Raw genomic sequence first — 20,998 nt, forward strand, 5'->3', positions numbered from 1 at the left:
TAATTAAATTTAGAAATACAAATAACTCACAAAAATAAAAAAATAGTGTCTTGTATACAATAGAGTTCCATATAGTGAGTTATTTCATGACTATTTCAGACTGTATAAAAAATTCTCAAGTTATTCACGAAGCCAAGAGACTACAACCTGCAAATTATAGTCAACACTAGGAATAAACCTAAAGCCATGTGGGAAGCAGTAAAAGAACAGTTGGTAAGAAAAGCAAGGGTCAGACAATAATATACATTAAGAATGAGGATAGGGTTGTCTCTGACCACAGATAAATACGTGAAGTAATCAATAACCACTTCATAAACATTTGCAACAAGCTTTCTTCTCTTATTAGTTCCTGTGCCCTCTCTACATCTACATCCATTTCTGCTTCCATACTCTGCAAACCACTGTGAAGTGCATGGCAGAGGGTTTCTCCCATTGTACCAGTTATTAGGGTTTCATCCCATTCCGTTTATGTTTAGAGCTAGGGGAGGAATAATTGTTTGAATGCTTCTGTGTACACTGTAATTATTCTTATCTTGTCCTCACAATCTGTATGTGAGTGATATGTAGGGGGTTATAGTAAATTCCTAGAGTCGCCATTTAAAACCAGTCCTCGAAACTTTAGTCAATAGACTTTCTCAGGGTACAGTAGATTAAGTCTATCTTCAAAAGTCTGCTAGTTCAGTTTCTTCAGCACCACTGTAACACACTCTCCCATGGGTCAAACAAACCTTTGGCAATTCGTGTTGCCCTTGCCTGTATACATTCAATATACACAGTTAGTCCTATTTGGTACTGGTCCCATGCCCTTGAGCAATATTTTAGAATGGGTCGCATGAGTGATTTGTAAACAGTCTCCTTTGTAGACTGATTGCACTGCTCCAGTATTCTGCCAATAAAGTGAAATCAACATGTGTTACCGACAAATGAGCTTAACTGATCATTCAATTTCATATCCTTACAGAGTCTTACACGCAGATATGTGTACGAGTTGGCCAAGTCCAACTTGACTGACTGATATTATACTCATAGGACACTATGTTTTTTCATTTTGTGAAATGCACAATATTGCATATCTGAACATTTGAGGGAAGTTGCCAATCTTTGCACCACTTTGAAATCTTAGATCTAACTGAATATTTATGCAGCTTCCTTCAGACAGTACTTCATAACAGATAACTGCATCACCTGCATAAGATCAAAGTTTTGACAACAAGCATAGGTGAGTCAAATGTGTTTTGTGTTGTGTCTAGACAAGACAGCCTAGACACAATGAGAGGAAGTCGAAAGGCACGCGCTAAGCTAAAGCAGGATGGCATGAGGTCTGAAACAGGATACGTAATGAATGCTATAAAGAAAAGTACGTAGCTTCTGGAATACTAAACTTTAATCCATCCTTTTGGTACATCTGGAGATTGTGGTGATACAAGTGAGACTCTTTAGATACATACAATGTTACTAATGGCGCCTTGCTAGGTCGTAGCCATTGACTTAGCTGAAGGCTATTCTAACTACCTGCTCTGCAAATGAGCGAGGCTTCGTCAGTGTGCATCGCTAGCTACGTCGTCCGTACAACTGGGGCGAGTGCTAGTCCGTATCTCGAGACCTGCCTTGTGGTGGCGCTCAGTCTGCGATCACACAGTGGCGACACGCGGGTCCGACATGTACTAATGGACCGCGGCTGATTTAAAACTACCACCTAGCAAGTGTGGTGTCTGGCGGTGACACCACATTTTGGAAATCAATAAATATTGCATTTACCTGATTGCTTTGATCCAAAACTTTCAGTGTGTCATGTCAGAAAAGTGTGAGTTGGGTTTCATGTGATCGGTGTTTACAGAATCCATGCTGATTGGCATGGAGGAGGTCATTCTGTTCAAGATACCTCATTATGTTTGAGCTCATAATACGTTTTAAGATTCTGCAACAAATTGATGTGAGAGATATTGGATGGTAGTTTTGTGGATAACTCCTACTACCCTTCTTGTAGACAGCTATTACATGCGATTACTTCCAACCACTAGGCATATTTTGTTGTTTGAGGGATCTATGATAGATTGTAGTTAGGAGAGGGGCTAACTCAGCCACAAATTCTATATAGAATCGGATAGGGATTTCATTGGGCCCTACACTTTTCTTCAGTTTTAATTACTTCAGCTGTTTCTGAACATCACTGACACTAAAATTGATTTCACTCGTCTTTTCAGTGCTACAAGGACTTAATTGGGGCAACTCTCCTTGGTTTTCCTTCATAAAAGAACATTTGAAAATGGAGTTAAGCATTTCACCTCAATTTTAGCTCTTGTCTCATTTGGTAGAGCTGGACACTCACTTTGGTGCCACTAACAGCCTTTCCATCGATCACTTTTCTTTGGGCTTTGTGAAAGATCATTTCGCAATATTCTGCTGAGGTAGTCATTGAAGGCATCATGCGTTGCTCCCTTGACAGCCAAACATGTTTCATTCAGCATCTCTCTATCTACAGCCCTATGCTTTGTTTTACACCTATTACGCAGTACTCCCTGTTTCTTTAGAAGTTTCTTTACAGTGACTTTAGACCATGGGTGGTTGTTCCCGTTATAAACTGTTCTACTGGGTACATATCTATCCAGTGCATGATTAACAATTCTTTTAAACTTGAGCCATAGTTCTTCTATATGCTCCTGTCCTGTTCAAGTTTCAAGTTCCTCATTGAGATATGACATTATCGATTTTCTGTCTGGTTTACTGAACATATGTATCCTTCTGAATGTTTTAGTCATCCTTTGTACTTTGGTAATTATTGTTGTCATGATCACTGATACCATTCTTGATGTGGACATCCCAAAGACATCAGGTATGTTTGTTGCCATTAGATACAAGATATTTCCATCATGAGCAGGGTTCCAAACTATTTGTTCTTGGTAGTTTCCAGAGAAGGCATTTAGCAATATTTCAGCATGTCTTATGTGTTCCCCAAAACTTTCCAGAACATTGTTTCTTGATCCAGTCACACCAGTTAAAATCTCCTATATTATTAAACAAAAACTACACTCAATTGGTTTTGATGCCATATCCAATATCTTCTCAAAAATTAGATTAGATGTACTTTCATTTCAATTGATCCACAGTGAAGAGATCATCTGGGATGTGGAACATATCGAAAAGAAGCATATACAATAAATATTTACAAAATGAGAACAGATATGCTGAGTGTACTGTATGCTGAGTGTACTGGCTTAGTGGTAGTCCAATGAGCTGGCTTCAAGTTTTAATCATAAAATGTGCTTAGTTAGTATTTTAATCATTTGCCAAAATAATTCCATACAAATTAATGATTTCTTCATTTTCACATGTTTTCAACTCCATCATAACATATTTGTAACAGCCAAGATTTCTGTAGGAGATGTGTTTAGCTGTAATAGAAGCAGCCTATTGCTCACCTCAAAAATGAACTTCATAATTGAAAAACAGCCACTCCAAATAGCTCAATTTAAAAATCTGGCTGTGTTGTCTTTATACTGTTATTGTTGTAATTTAATCTTGAACATGAATGATATTCTGACTTTAATACAGGAACATGTCTTCAATAACCCTGTTACTAATGTTGAGTTTTTCCTAGTTTTAGTCTGCTGTCACACTAATATAAATTTCTTTCCCATAGGACTGTCTGGAGCAGGAAAAACATCTATTGCATTTGAACTGGAAGCATACCTCATCTCACGAGGTATACCTTCATATGGTCTTGATGGAGACAATGTGAGAACAGGCCTCAATAAAGATCTAGGCTTCAGCAAGGAAGATCGTGAAGAGAACATTCGTAGGGTGGCTGAAGTGGCGAAGTTGTTCGCTGACAGTGGAGTTGTTGCACTATGCAGTTTTGTTTCTCCATTTGCTGCTGTAAGTTTAAAACTTAATTTCTTTTTAAAACAAAAGTTTTTATAAAAAGGAAAAATGTTATTAAAATACAATACTGTTTCCATTGTTGTAAGACAATTCTGTGGTGACAAAGGTACAATGAAGACATCAAAAACTTCTTTTTATGTGTGAAGTTCTGAAATGCATTATTTTTTATTAATTTTTGTGTTCATAGCAAGGGTCTGGTGTATTCAGTTTCTACCAGTGTGTTTAGTACATGACTTTTTCATGTGGAAATTTCAAAAAATATATTAGCATCTTTTTTACCGTACATTACAGGACAGAGAAATGGCACGTAAAATCCACAAGGAAAGTGATTTGCCATTTTTTGAAGTCTTTGTTGACACACCGCTGAATGTATGTGAACAACGTGATGTTAAGGGCTTATACAAGAAAGCTAGACAGGGAAGCATTAAAGGTAATACATCAAATTACGTGTTTACTTTAACTTTCCAGCTTCAATTTTTTTCTGTCTGCATGTGTCGCATTATTATTCTCCATTGTTTGATGTATTTCAATGTAAGCTATATCATTTTAAAATGAAGAAAGTTATAAGACAGCAGAAGAATGCTTCTTTATTTTCACCAAAACTAAAACAGCTTAAAGAGAATGGGAATAAACACATTTTGAAATTGAAGTTTTTGTCTTATTAAATTGTTGGAAAATAATAAGAGATAGATGAAAGATTTACAATTGGAGGATAAAAAGTTAAACTTTGGATAAGGGAAGGCAAAACATCAAGGGTACGACTTGGGAATAACATGATATTGCATAGTTTACTTTCAATTTTCAGATTACTAATATTGAATTGTGAATAATGAATACCATATGTCAGAGATGATATCAAAAAAGCAGAAAAAATCACAGAATATTGATGAAAAGAGACCATAAGAGAAAAATGTGTAAACAAGAAAAAAATAAAACTAAAGAGAAGAAGAATATGAAAGATATAGTTGATAATTGTGACTGAGTTTTGTATATTCACTAACACTAATTTTGAGAGTATTTGACACCAGAATTGATCACCGTCCCATTTTTGGAGGGGAAACACTCTGTCTCCCTTAATTAGGAAGGATTAGAATATCTTTACCCAACTGGATGCTACGAAAGAGCAGAAAAACTAGAGATATAACTATGGGAAGACTGTATTCTGACAGGCAGACATCTTTCTATTTTTTGAAGAGCTGATTGCTATGTTTCTTGTTTAGATATGTATTTCATCTAGATATTGCCAATGGCTTTCCATTTCATGACTCATAATTTGTGTGGAAATGGCTCATTCAGTCCCGAAACACACAATTTTTATGTTCATTCCAGACTGTTAGGATGAGTGACAGAGAAAATTACAATAAGTATAACTCTAGTGTAAAGGCAAGTGCAAAAATTATAAATAAATATGCAAAAATGCATTAACACAAAGAAAAAAGGTATGAGACAGAGTAGGCAAAATTCTTGACAGCAATAAATAAGTAAAAGGAAAGTGAATAAAACATTAAGTTTAAGATATACAGTACTTTCAACAAAACATATTTAAAGAATCAGCCAAAAGTGAACTGCATCAATTAATATTCCCAGAAAATATTCCAGATAATCTAACCAGTTACAGACATTTTATCTGTATTTCAGTTAACTGCAATGTGTTGACATTTAAAGATTAACTATTTGATACAGAGTGTGGGACTGAGACTATGTATTTGTTGTTTGTCTGTTGTAGGTTTCACTGGAGTTGATCAGGCATATGAAAAACCTGAAAATCCTGACTTGGTAGTGAAGACAGTTAACTCGAGTGTTGAAGAAAGTACAATGCAAGTTGTAGAATTTTTGCAGGAGCATGTAAGTTAAACATAGTAGTACACTAAGTTGTTTGTTAAATATGTACATAATGGCATAATGACATAATGTGTTAACATTTAAGGGTATAATTCCACCAACATTAAAAGCGAGTGATGAGGTCCATGAGCTGTTTGTACCTGAGAATAGGCTAGCAGCAGCAAAAGAGGAAGCAGAGCATTTGCCTGCTTTGGAAATCACAACACTAGATCTTCAGTGGCTGCAGGTTCTATCTGAAGGATGGGCTTCACCCCTTGAAGGCTTCATGCGCGAAGACCAATTTTTGCAGGTAAAGTAGACATTTGCAAGTGTCTGAAAACAGTTAACTTTTATTTTGTATATGTCTCTTCTTAATATTTTTAAATCTAGTGGATGCATGAAGATTGCCCCTAATCAGTTATTAATGTTATGACCTTGTGCATGGAACTATGCTCTATTAGAGGTAGGAAAATCACTGAAAAAGGGTGTCTATTAAGAAGTTGACAGAGAATATGTCTGTGAACGAACATTAACAGAAAATTAAGTAGTTGAATCAGAGCTTTATTTATCTATGAAAAACAGAAGAAAACTTTGGGATAAACAGGATCATTCAATGATCAGACAGGAAAATCACAGCATAATGAGATCAGAGGAAACCCAATAATTACTATCAGTATTCTACTAGATTAACAAATAACAGAAAACATTTTTAAAGAACTTGTTGACCATAAAGAACATGTGGAAATACCAAAGAGACTGGCACTCGTGGAGAAGCTCCTCTGAGCTAAGGGAACCAGTAGGAGTCACAGGTAGGTCGCTAGAAAAAATTTAACATCTCTTCAGTGTGGAAGTCTTTCAGTTATTTTTGCATCTGGGTCTTAAATGAGTGGACCATGCACTCTGTTTCTCTGTTAGATTATGACTGAATTGGAGGAAACAAACATGGTGAATGCCTGACTACACACAGAACTCACAAAATGCCTGAGACAGGAACTTGGGTTCATTGCCAGAAACAAGGGTAACTGCAAGACCTTCAACAGAAAAAAATTTTGAGACAGCTTGAATAGCCAAGGAGCTCTGGACCATGTGTGGAAAATTCAAAAACGCATCAATGAAAATTAGCCAGAACACATTCAGAAATGGACCCAAGAAATCAACAATCCAGGGCTTTATTGATGGATATCATGGCTACTAGGTCATTGTTCTGTGTGCCTCATGTAACAGCTGTAAAACCCCCAGCAGCAAACTTCCGGGATTGACCACCTAGGGAGATGCCATCATCTGTGGAGATGAGGGGGACCCCATTGAAGACTGACAGGTGATGCTGCAAGACAAAGTAGTTAGAAATTGGACTGGAACAGTGCCTGGAGGACAAGAAAACCAACTCTGTTGGACGAGGCAGACTACCTGCCTGAAAACAGGCTTGGCCAATTTTGCCTTGGCAACTCAGGCACTAGTAATCAGAAAACCATCTACTGCTTGGCAGGAAGAGACATCCATGAAAACACACAATCTCCTCCCAAACAAACTTGAGGTCCAGGCCAACAGGCTGGTGGAATAAGGCTTATGCATTGGTGGGGTACACCATAGGGCAGATGTGAATGTCATATTTGTATTTGGAGGGTATCAAGGCCCACTGCAACAACTTTTGTGCTACCTTATCAGGGACCCATGCAGATGGACTAAATAACAAAATCCTTAATTATTTGGAATTTGGTGCCATACAAGAAACCATGAAATTAGGGACTGCATACACAACAGCCAGAACCTCTTTCTCAGTACCTCTACTGGACTGAGAGTTTTGGATGAAAACACAAATAGCTGCCGCATTCCAATGGGAGAGGACCACCCCCATGCCATGCTATGTGGTATCTGTAGCCAAAACCAATGGCATGTTGGAATGTGGTGCTGACCAGAGGCATTCCAACAGCATGGTGAAGGCCTGGTCACACCCTGGAGACCAGACAAATGGAGGACCTTTGCATGGAAGGAGATGCAGTGGGTGTGCAAATGTGGACATCCCAGGAATGAACTGATGGTAATAGGCAATTTTACCTAAAAAAAAAAAAACCTGCAGTTCACATAATGACAAAAGAGACATGGCAAGTCAATAATGGCTGTGACAAGACTCTCCATGGGTCAGATACCCTGCCTCGAGATGATGTGGCCTTGGTCCTCAAGAGATGGTTGGGAAAATTTGGACTTTTGCAGACTGCAGTGCAGACCCATGGCCAGAGTTTTTGAAAGAGTGCTGGAGGTTGTGCAGGTGATTTATCATAGTATGTCCTTTAATGATGAGGTAATCTAGGTAGTTGAAGCAGTGTGGAATATTGTATGTGACCTATTCCAAATTCCAGCGTAACTGGTGACATGGTTTGGAGAGACCAGTTTTGGAGAATAATTTATTCAGGAGTGTGTGTCTGAACAGTTCATCAGGATGTGGCAAAGGAAATGTGTTGACCATGGACTGTGAATTCACAGGGGCCTTAAAATTGCCAAAATTGCTTAATTCATCAGTGTGTTTCTTAATGAAGACACATGGTGTGGCACATTCACTAGAGGAAATGGAGAGTGAGCCAGTCCAGCTTCACCTTGACTGGGAAGTGAAGGGCCAAGGAAATGTCTCTAGCACGAAAAAATCTAGGATGAGCTGACTGCTACAAGGTATGTGGGCTGAAAAGTCTGTGGTGCATCCTAGCTGTTCTGCAGAAATTTTGAGCCCAGAGATTCCAGTGAGTGATAGGGGACCTCAGCAGATACTATCTGTATGGAGCCCATGTCCGAAATGCCAAAGGCCTAAAAGGTATCAAACCCAACAATGTTTGCTAAACTATTGTCAAGGATGGCAATAAAGGTAATAGGTCAAGTCACTGAGTTATAGGTGACTTCAGCTATGAATTGGCCACGCAAGGGGATTTGATGTTTCCCATATCCTGTAAGGTGCCTGTTTACTGGTGACAACTGTGGAGAGCCGAGGTCTAAATGGCGTTTAAGCAGGGAAACTGCCGCACCTGTGTCTACAAGCAGGTGCAGCTGACATGTGAGAACGAAAGTCTATATAAAAAGCTTATTGGAATCATGATCGGTAATCTGCCCTAATGGCAACACTTCCTACATATCCTTTCTGTGATCTCTGATGCTGCATTCTGTGCAGTTGAGTGGCAGACTACCACAATATGGCCTTTTTCAAACATATACAGTAGACGGCCCAACAATAGGGACATTCTGATCTGTCATATATGGAGCAATGCAGCACACATTACGACACTACTGGGCACTACATGCTGAAGTTTGAATAATTTGACTCGAGCCCCCACGTGCTACGGTACAGTATGTGTGTGTGTGTGTGTGTGTGTGTGTGTGTGTGTGTGTGTGTGTGTGTGTGTGTGTGTGTTACACTCAGCTTAATTGAGTGGCCCATAGATGTGGCTGGTCTCAATGTTTGGCTATGTTTTTCGTCATTGGGTGCCAGCTCACACCTGTCGTAAGCTGAAATAAAATATAACAAAACAATGCAGGCAGGTCTTGTGGTGAAATTTAAAATACTGAGTCACTCTTGTTGATTTATAATTTGAACAAGTAGTTTATTTTTCTTCAGTATATTCACTATACACTTAAAATGCAGACTGAGGGGCTCTTACATAAGGGCGGCCGTTAATAACTGATGCAACAACACTTCACTATAAAATTCATATGTCACGATCACGGCACTCGACAGTCTATTCACAATTCACAAAATACGCTCTTGTCTGCTGTCCTAAATTACTATATTGTGCTCAACTTGATCATTTTTGAACATCGCTACATACATACTTGTTCCCGAAAGTAGCTACCAACCCACTACAACCACCTGATGTGCAGCACGTCCAGCTCTTAGTGTCGCTCAAAACCAACTCCCCATCATCAAAGATGGCCACCCTATGCACCCTCAAAATGACTGCAAAAATCAAAATAATGTTTGACAAAAAAAAAAAAAAAAAAAAAAAAAAAAAAAAAAAAAAAAAAAAAAAGAAGAAGAAGAAGAAGAAGAAGAATTATGAATATTCTAAAACTAGACACAAAAGCACATCTTACACATTGAAAATTATGTAAAATTTACACGCAATAACAATTTAAAGTCCAATTTTATGTATCTGCCACCATTTTTTCACAAATAATGTTCTTGTGGCGCGTGATATTGCTTTTCCCAGATTTCTGATATTTAACATAAATAAACAAATAAAAATACATACTTAATTACTCATCTACCTCTTTAAATTTTAGAATGCTGCCACTAGTTTTGTCTCTTTAAATTTATTTATTACCAAAAACACAATTTTTCTCAGTGAATCCCATATTCTGACCTCTCATTCCAAATTGGTAAGTGCTATGCTAAATCAGCTATGATTGCTCGATGCAGCTCTACTAGCTGCATCCGTAGACACTATGTTTAAATTAATCGCCAAAGCATTACTGAAATATTAGCTTTGGAACTTTCATAAATTTACAATTTTGAAGACAACAATAACTTTTAAATTATTATATATTTTTGTGGCACATCCAGATAATTTAGTTTTACATATTTTTCTGTCCATAAGTGCCAACCCACACCTTCGTGTCACCCTTAGGTCTGTTTCTATCAATTTTTCTGTAGAAATAAAACCTTGCCAAGCACTCGGGTTTTTCCAAAGCCGCGTAAATGCTAGCCACTCACCACAGCCCCATAGCAACTGCAAGCCATGTGTTCTGTGGTGGGAAACTGCCGCTCTAATCTCCCATCACAGTTTGTATGCTCACAACATGATGTCAACAGGGAGCAGCAGCTGAACTCATGAGCACTGTGTGGGAACTGCTGAATCAGCCGGATTGCATCACTATGACATTGTCCTACCCAGATGAAGTGATCATAACTGTGCCACCATGTGCCACTGTAACATCACAACAGGCTTCCAGATGCTGACCAGCGGCATGTGAGACCTCATACAACTGGGCAATGGACAAAACCTTTTCAATGGATGAGGCCTCTAACTGAAGGGTCCATTGCTCGACATCCTTGTCTGAGGTGGAGCAGATGATAACTTCATGAACCATGATGTCCATGTATTACTCTTTTGACTAGACTGTGACAAAATGACAATTGTGACTAAGGCTGTCAAGGGTTCAGGCCCAGGCGTAATACGACTGATGGGGCTGTTTCTTGTGTTGGTAAAATTCAGCTTTAGTGGCCATGATATGTATGCAGTGGCAGTAATAGGAAGACAGCAACAAACATAAGGTGACAAATAACGACAAGGAAGCTTCCCGCAATGGGACCAACTGCCACAACACCTGATATGAGAAATCCATGACAAAAACAGAGCATGAGATACCTCCACAACTGTAACATGGAATGCATGAAAATGCTGCCATAGGTGGTGTTCATACTCCTCCCAATCTTCTGGTGCCTTGTTGCTTGTCAGGAACTTTGGAGGAAATGGAGCCCGAGATGAATTTTCGGAGAGCAATTCCAGCACAGCTTGTTGCATCATCATGATGAGATCCTTCTGTTGCTGCACCAGTGTTTGATTCAGAGACTCCAATCACCACAAAATGTGAAAAGCAGCTGCACAACAAAAAACACATGAAGATATGAGCCTACTCATCACCAATATCTTCTAGTCCCAGAAGAGAGAACACCACACAATGACTGACACAATAAAAATTATTAAGTCTAGAAAATAACTTATTATAATAGGTACATTTGCCATAGAGTGGCTCACGAGAACAGTCCAATAACACATATGCAGAAGTAAACATGTAACTGAGTTAGAGCTGGCCAAGGCCATCTATAAGAGCTGTCGCTGGTAGAGTGCACAGATAAGAAGCTGTGTGCACATGAGTGGCGGCTTCTGACAGCTGTCTAACTTCTAGTTGCGTCTGATGACTTCTATGGTGCGCCTCATGACTGCATGCCCAAGTCTCGGGTGTGGATCAATATTGGTCACTACTACTACTACTATTACTACTACTACACATAGCTAATGCCTGGAAAATGTAATTTCATTTGCATACAAACAGCACCTTTGGTGTTGTAGGTTGTTGTCAATATTTCCCACAGCTTAGGTAATTGCTTGTGACATTTTCTGAATGTGTTCTGTACACCTGAAATGCAGCTTTAAGTAAAGTGTAGTGCTACATAAGTGATTACTCCCTGCAATGGTTAACTTTGACACACTCTCTCTTTGCTTTGTGTTTGTTCTCTGTTTTGTAATGATTCTATTGTTTGATTCTCTGTTTAAAAAAAAAAAAATCAAATGAGTTACAGAACAGTTTCTCATTTGCAATTAAGTGAATTTATTCAACCTGCAATAATTGGTGACCGCAATGTGATGTTTGATGGTCACTGACATGTCGAACTGTGCATTTTGCCAAGAAAGGAGCACTTGCACCAATCATGTTATGCACCTTTTGTGGCCTTGTTACTGTAACTCTGTGACGTCAAACATGCTAGCAACCACAGATGTGCCTAAAGGTGAAGCAATCAATTGTGTGTTGGTAAAACCACTACTATTTCGACAACAGAATCATGTCCTATGATTCATACAGTTAGAAAGAACTGCAGATGAGGCGAATTATAGTTGCAGTGTTGCAAAACTCAGCGAAGAAATGGCCATGGAGGTACAAAGCACTCTGGTGTCATCACTGAGTACTGAGCACTACACAGCTAGCAAGAATGCCCTGGTAACATTCCTCTTTCAATCTGAAGTGAAGAGATTGGAAGAGCCACTCTGAACTGAAGAGTTTGGGGATCACACTCCATCACAGCTACTGCACCACCCCGAATATGTTAGTGAGCAATGCTGTTAATGAAGAAATCCTGCACAATATTTGGCTACCATGCCTGCCAGATGATGCACAGAAGATATTAACAGTGTGTGCTGATGCGATGCACTCGTGCAAATCGTAGATCGCATAGTGGAGATGTATCCGTCCGTGAGCATCACCACAGTTTGCCTGTAGCCTCAGGCAGATAAAACCCTCAGTGCATTACAAGTGCAGATCACGAAGCTCACCACACAAATTGCTGCCTTACAAGCTCGGAGTACCTGTCGCCAATTCTGTCACCACCACCCACTAGGAAAGCATAACCATTCATTCTGATTAGCAAGAGTCTGCTGGTGACACTGACAGGTCAGCTCCAAGATGCAGAAGTACAGTCCACCATGTGAGAAGAAATACTCAACAGAAAGTGAATGATAATGGTCACTGGCTCTCCAGATGGCAGCCATCAACTGTTTGTGACAGAACATAATACAAAGATACAGTTCCTAGTAGACACAGGTGTTGATGTGTCAATTTATCCATCTGCCCATCTGCTGTACTGCAACTGTAATGACTGCTGCCTTCTTGCCACCAATGATTCTATGATCTTAACACAGGGTCAAGCCTCATTAACATTAAACTTACGCCTGCGATGCAAATTTGAGAGGCAACTCTTCATAGCAGATATAACATACTCTGTACTCAGAGCAGACTTCCTATCATTTTATGGACTACTGCCTTACTTCTGTTATCGACATCTCCTTGATACCACTACCAACTTGGTAAGCAAAAGGCAGGTATGTCATGTGGATGATACTGCAGTGGGGATGATAAACAGTGACTCTCCATCCATAGTGCTCCTTAAGCAGTTCTCAGATATTTCATACCAGACACCTACACTAGTGCTCGTGCAGCACTTGAGGGTAGACTATATGTGAACCACACCAGAGAAACTGAAATAGCGAAGCAGGAATTCTTGTTCATCCTCACATAGGGAATCTGCCACCCATCGAGTAATAATTGGTTATCTCCACTGCATGTGGTCCCAAAGAAGAAAAATGGAATAAATGTGAAGATTACAGATAGCTCAGTGCCAGAACCATCACTGACTGGTATCCAATACCGCTTATCCAAGATTTCAATTGAACATCCATGGTAAGCACACAGTTACTATGTGAGTTTTACCAGATATCTGTGGCACCAGACAGTGTTGCAAAGATTGCCATCTGCACACCATTTGGACATTTGAATTCACTATGTGGGGCGGCGGGTAGAGTTATTGTTCTTAACTGTAGAATGTAATGTAGAAAAGATGCTTTCCCGGCCGATGCACCATATGTGGGGCGGCGAGTGGAAATATTTGTTATAAAATGTTCCTACTATTTATTGCTGTTGTTTGCCGTTCTCAACACTGGCTCTCTAACTACAATACTGGCAACCAGAAAGTGATTAGCAAAATGTGAAGCCTGTAATTAGAATTCCTAGTGCCCACTTCATCTGAGAAATACACTTATAGCTACAGCTTATAGCTCTGAGGAATTAGGAGATTGTCTGGGATTCATAATCAAAAACGATTCTCTCTAAAATGTTCACTATATTCTGAAAGTCACAGAGCAAAAAAGAATCCACACAATCCAACTACCAGAGCAGTTCAGAGTCTAATGCGCTGATGCAACTATAACTGTTCAAATTAAAGTTTTAAGTGAATGCTCGCCATAATTTGATGATAATGTTCATCAAACGCCACGCTAAATAATGGTAGAATGTCTGTCCCGCGACGGCACTTGAAAATACGACATACGCAAATTGAAGATAGATCATTAAAGTCATCCCAGAATTAACACTTCGCTCGAAAACGATTTCACGGTTACGCGTATCCCGAGTAACTTATTACAGCATCCGAGGCTGTTTATAGCAATGATACTGATGCGACGCGACTCCGGCACAGATGGTGCGCTAATCAGTGTCTGGAAAGAACTGGGGCCTTTCTTTCTCGCGCAGCGTTCTTATATATAAAGCTGCGGTCTGACGTGGCTGAGTCAAATATTTTGGGCGAGAGAATTAATTTAATTACACTACACACAGTAGACAAGCTCTGAATTTGCCCTTTGGAGATACGCTATCACTATAGTTTTATAGTTATTCAGTTGAAACTCCTCACATTATAGCGGATCTCCCTTCTACTTAAATTTAAACATCCTAGCTTTATTGATTCACCTACTTAATCTATCTTGCTTCCTTAATTTTTAAGACAAAAACCAGAAAATCACAAATTTCAACTAAAATTTTAATTTGTGAGATCCAGAATACTGTTTCTACTAAATTATTATGCAAAAGGAATCTAAATACAAATTTTTAAGTTTCTAGCTCTTTTCTGTTGCGCCAATGATTTGTACAGAAAAACATCCAAGTTTCGAAAATGGTTAAAGTTATTGAACTGATATTCAACATATATTGATTTAGTATTTCTCCTGATATGCTAGAAACGTTTCAGGTTATTTACTTGATTGTTAAAGTATTGCGCAACATTTATGACATCAGATCTAGTTACAGCGGACTAGGCTGGCACACAATGGAAAGACTGATGTGAATTTTATACGGTGTGAGTAGGCTGCTTCCCTACAACTAGAATGCCTTTTGCAATTTTTAGTGCTGCCCAAATGATTCAACAACTCAAGAATGAGGTTACATGTGATCTATATTTTTGTTATGTGTATATCAGTGATGTTTTGGTCATGTCCAGCTGTGAGGCAGAACAGCAGATTTTTTTCTCATCTTTGTGCACACAATCTGCTTATTAACATGTTGAAGAGCACCTTAAGTGCTGCTGAGGTTCAGATCCTACACTCTATCAATGCTCGAGGTGTATGACCGCTACGGGAGAAAGTCAAAGCCTGCAGTCGTTAGAGAATTATGATGATTTCTTGATGTCACCAATTTCTGTCATTATTTAGTACATAACCCTGCCATCCTTGTGCATCACTGAATGAATTCCTGCATAGCATTCTGAGGCCAAAGGACGAACTGTTGTGGGATAATGAGGCTGATCTAGCATTTACCAAGGTGAAGACTGCAACTGCAGAAACTGTTGTGTTAGCACACCCAGTTCCACAGGTGCCTCTCACCCTAATGGTAAGTGTGTCTGCCTCTTCAGTCGGTACTACTTTGCAGCAGCGAGTAGGTGAACACTGGCAGCCCATGGCCTTTCTCAGTCAAAAGTTATCACCATTGCAGTTGAACTGGTCCATGTATGATCATGAACTGTACACTGCATATGCCTCCATTAAGAAGTTGCACCACATGTTAGAGACATAGCAGCCCTTATGCCAGCGGCCAGAGAGAGCTTCATAGCATCAACTGTACCATCTAGACTATATTGGGCAGTCCACCACTCACATAGTCCATGTCAAAGGAGACCTGAAAATGTCAGCAGATGCTCTCTCTCAGATCAATGTGATCACTGTGCAGTTGATTTCGAAGCTCTCACTTCAGTGCAACAAGTGAGCTGTGAGTCTTTTTGACACAACTGTCAGGCCTACAGTGCTGTCATGTTACAGTACCATCATCAAACATGCTACTGTATTGTGGTGTTGCAACCACCAAACCACAAAAGTTTGTGACTGTTGACTTTCAGCAGCAGGCATCCGCTCTGTACATGACCTGTCACACCCTAGAATATGGGGCACTACATCATGGTGAAGCGAACTTTTGTGTGCCCAAACGTGGACAAAGATTGTGAGAAATATGTGCTCCAGCGCGTGGCCTGCCAACAGAACAAAGTTAGCCAGCATGTCAGGACACTTCCTGGCACATTTGTTCCATCAAACCAATGATTTGAGCATATGCGTGTGGATATTGTCAGGCCACTCCCACCATTGGAAAGGTATCCCTAATGTCTTACAGCCAATGATTGATTCACACTCTAGCCAGAGGTGTTCCCTATGGTCGACATTACCAGCATTGTAGCGGCCACGTTCTTCTGGGGATGGAGCACTCATTTTGGTGTACCACTATGAGTTACAAAAGACTAAGGAAGGCAATTCCAGTCATGTCTGTTCAAAGCACACGTATTGGATATGAAGTGTATTAGAACCACAACGTACCACATGGCAGCAAATGGCTTAGTTGAGCAAATGCACCAACAATTGAAAGAGTCTTCTCAGTGTCATGAATCATAGCAGCAGACACAGAAATTGCCCATCATTCTCCTGGGTCTCTGCACTTTGTTGAAAGATGATCTGAAAGCCACAACCTTGGAACTTGTTTGTGGTCAGCCAATACAACTGCGCAATGCAGACAACCACATTGAGCCATCAGACTTCATTACAAGCTACATGCACAAATCTGGCAGCTGTGTCATGTTGTTCTGAGAGACAAGCAGATGTGTTGCCCCTTTGCTTTGAACAAGCTACAAAGATGTCATTATGATTTTGTATGGCATGATGCAGTGCACAAGCCACTGCAGCCACCTTATGGGGAAACTTCTTGTGTTATCAGTGGGGAGGAGAAGATGTTCAAGGTTGATGTGATGGATACACCAACCACCATCACCACCAACAGACTCAAACTAGCTATCAGTGCCCCCTGCACTGGTACAGGCTCATCCATGGAGACTCTAAATGTGGTATTGACAAATGCACCAGCCACTCCACCATCTGTCACAAATAAGCCACAATGGACATTAGAGACTACCTCTGATGACACAGCATGTGCAAAACATGCTGTTACCGAGTCTGGACAACATGCCTGATTGAATAGGAAACATAATTGAGACTGAAGAGGGGAGTTTTGAAGTGCAGCATTAAGTGAAATGTAGTGCTACACTCACAAGTGATTACTTCGTGCAGTGATTATGTTTGATACAATATCTCTTTGACTTATTTTTGCTCTCTGTTGCATAATTATTTTGTTGTTTAATTCTGTGTCTAAAAAAACATCAAATCAGTTACAGATTAGTTTCAAATGTTGCACCATGTCCTTCCTACATGAAGTGTTGATTTTCACATAAAGTATTTTTAGGTTAATCCCTCAAGTGCTAGGTAATTAATTGTAAGACCTATCTGATGATCTAATTAAGTCATTTAAATTGCAATAGGCTTACCAAGTGAAGAATTGCTTACTAGGTCCATAGTGTAAGAACTATACCAGTTTTTGTTTTGAAAGACACCAGAGAATGGAAATATGCTTAGTATTTCAGTTTTCTGTCAACAAAGTATGAAATAGCTGTTAAGGCAAAACATGCTGAATTTACTTTTAGAGCATTTTACAAATAAGCTCATTCCATTTAACCAGTGATTATTAAAGCTGTAAAGAGCTCATTGTGTCACTGATTATCTGTCCATGACTCTCAATTTTGCAGACTTGTGTAGTTTTCAGGTACATCTAAAGAAAAAAGTCAACCATCTGATACCATGATCACTGGAAATCGAATTACCAAACAGAATAATGAGAATATATTAGCATTACTGTAAACCAAAATTACAAAATCAAAAAATAATGGTATATCTTGTGGAAAGACAAGAGTGTCTGCTCAACAAAACTGGGTTGTGATAGATAAAAAAATTGCTGTGATGGTGGGAAAAGGAAAAAAGAAAAGCTAGAGATTAGTATCCTGCCCTAATGTGATCTGATGTAGAGAAATTACAGGATACAAAGGTGAGGCAACTACAAAGAGCGAATGTATCCAGCCATTTTCTGCTGTTCTGTCTTCTTCTGCGACATTCAGTTATCAATAGTAAAATAGAAAACAGTGATAATGATAACAAAACAACTTGGCAATAAAATCGCTATTTTTATTGCCTTTGATATCTTTGGTAGTCTTTTGTTTCATAAATAGTGACAGTATAGAAACCACACTTGACTGCAGTTTATATGATTTAAAAATTGTTGAATACAGGTTGAAATGTTTAAATTAAGTATGCTGATGCTGCCAGAATGAAAACTTAGTTGTGTTCCAAATATAAAACCTACCACTTTTGTTATGTCTTAGGCCATTCACTTCAACTGCCTGCCTGAGAAAGCTGGAATTAACCAGTCTGTTGTAATTGTACTACCAGTACATACAGAAGACAAGGAACGACTTGATGGGATGTCAGCCTTTGCTTTATCCTATGAGGGAAGGAGGGTAGCTATTCTCCGTAAGCCAGAATTCTATGGTCACCGTAAGGAGGAACGTGTCTGCCGTCAGTTTGGTACATCCCACAGAGGACACCCTTACATTAAGGTAAGGAAATAAAAACATAAGTAATTACAATAATAATGTTAAAGAAAAGGACATTTTATGCAAGCCGGTGCATTAGTTTTGTACATCTCTAGAACTGACAGATTTACAGTGTATTATCGCACCAGCATGCCATATTAATGTACTTACAGATAGCTGATTTAACTTATTGTAGTGGAAGAAATTTTCAACAACAGTATTTGGCTGGAAAGGGAAAAGATGTTGAGACCTAAAGTTCTTAAGTGCCAGGGCATGTACCAGCGACCAACATTAAATCTGAAACTTCACTGTAACATATCATGGTGTGAGGGCATGTGATTGTGTTAATGGTGATCCATTACATCATGACATAAAGCTTGATGATTCCCTTGATACTGTTCAGAAACAGTAGATTATGTACTGGAACTTCTTTTTACTCCCCGTCTTGTGCCCTTGAATGAGTCCTAGCAGTTTCCCAGCTGTTCAGCTTCATATACGTTTACACTGCAGCAAGAAAACTCCAGGCTGGGAAAGTACGGTATATCCTTGCCTTTGAAGTCTTGTCCTGCTAGCAAACACAGAAAACAAAAATTTTCAGCTTCAGGCTTTGTTCTTTGTAACGAGAAGAAACTATGTAGGAAGGCAGAAAACTTTCTTATTAACTTAAAATAAACTTTTGTCAGATCTGTGTAAGGCTACAGGATTTTTTCCCCTATGCATTGACGTAAGTGAAAACTCAATTCATAGAAGTTTCTCTAGTTGCTGACCGTACATCTTGGGAAACATTTCATTTTATCACAGCAAGAGAATTCTTAGTTATAAAAAAGTTGTATTCCTCTGTTTGGACACTTAGCATTAAAAAGAAAGCTTATGTTTGAAAACTGAAGCTATTAATTTACTCACATGTTAATACCATTATAAAATCCAATTTCTTCTTATCCTGGAATTGCAATAACACTTGGAATTCTTCTGTTGTACAAAATTGAATCTTTTTTGAACTTATTGTCATTATGGCACTGCACAGGAAACATCATCTCTCCAGGTCAGGTATTCCTATAATGTCAAGTTACAATCATCCTAGTATCTCTTATAATGTTCTGATCATGAGGTTATTGTAGCTGTCAGCTTCCAGTGAATTTTATTTCATCCATTACAGAACCAGTTTAGGATGAGACAAGTACATTTAAATTAGTTTCAAGGTAGTTCACTTATCATTTCTGACGTAAGGAAATTGTCAGAACTGGTCTCTGCCAAAATCACAATTTTTCACCAGCTATTTTGCAAGGCAACCACTATTTATGAATACAAAGAAACTCAGTCCCTTACAAAAAATGTGTAATATCAATTTATTCCCCTAAACTATTTGTTTCTTGGAATGCTTTAGAGAGTAATTCACTATGTATGTCATCTTTTCCACACTGGGCGCAACTTTTAGTTAATTTCTTAAAATCATAAAAGTGAAAATTTGACTCTTGTTCAGCACCCAGTATTCAGTTTTCAGTTACGCAACTTAATGCATCAGTCTTCCTTGTATGAAGCCAGCTCTCCATTAATAATTAAAGCAGCTCTCCACGTTAGACTATCCTGTGCAGGCCTCTTCATATCTATCTTCATGCTACATTCACTTGAACCTGTTTACTATTATTAAGCCTCAGTCTCCCTCTAAAATTTGTATCCCCCATACTTTCCTCCATAACCAAACTGACTTTTCCTTGATGCATCAGGATATTTTTCTCATGACAGAATCCTCCGAGTATTCCTGCTCAGAGATGTGAATGGAGGACTGTTTTACTCTTAGAATATTTTACTCTTAGAATATTTTACTCAGGAGGATACCATCATTGTACCATACAGTAGAGCGACATGTCCTGAGTAAAATCAACAGCTGTGGTTAGCCCTTTCAACTCTTTGCAGGCCATATTAGCTCATTTTACAAGACCAGATCAGGCAGTCACCTAGACTACTGCCCCTCTGATTGCTGAAAAGGGTACTTCTCCTCTTCAGCAGCAATATTGTTGTCTGGCCCCTCCACACATACCCTTCTGATGTGATCCACCTATGGTATGGCTCTCTGAATCACTGAAGTATGCAAAATAACTCCTTGTGACAAGGTCTAACATGCACGAGGCATTTAAGTGGTTTATAATTGGGGCAGCTCTTGACTAGTAGTAAGATACTGTTCCCAAAACTACAGCAAATTGCTTATCAAACAATGGAACTCCAGGCAGGATATCAACAATGTAGGAAAGTACACATTGTTAATTGCCATAAAGAAGACACATTAAATTGCAGACAGGCACAATTAAAAGACACTTC

The 20,998-nt window shown here is 39.1% G+C and overlaps 1 protein-coding gene across 7 annotated transcripts in view; it reads left to right on the plus strand.

Moving 5' to 3' along the window:
* LOC124545815 (bifunctional 3'-phosphoadenosine 5'-phosphosulfate synthase) overlaps positions 1-20,998 on the plus strand; it is a 361,076-nt gene that overhangs the window by 301,896 nt on the left and 38,182 nt on the right. For all 7 annotated transcript variants that reach the window (XM_047124762.1, XM_047124764.1, XM_047124766.1 and 4 more), the window contains 5 exons: positions 3,641-3,876; positions 4,174-4,312; positions 5,609-5,727; positions 5,810-6,013; positions 18,473-18,706. In XM_047124762.1, the coding sequence (XP_046980718.1) occupies positions 3,641-3,876; positions 4,174-4,312; positions 5,609-5,727; positions 5,810-6,013; positions 18,473-18,706 (932 nt within the window). The remainder of the gene's footprint in view (positions 1-3,640; positions 3,877-4,173; positions 4,313-5,608; positions 5,728-5,809; positions 6,014-18,472; positions 18,707-20,998) is intronic.

Source organism: Schistocerca americana, chromosome 8 (assembly GCF_021461395.2).
Source record: "Schistocerca americana isolate TAMUIC-IGC-003095 chromosome 8, iqSchAmer2.1, whole genome shotgun sequence".
In the NCBI taxonomy this organism is placed as follows: Eukaryota; Metazoa; Arthropoda; class Insecta; order Orthoptera; family Acrididae; genus Schistocerca; species Schistocerca americana.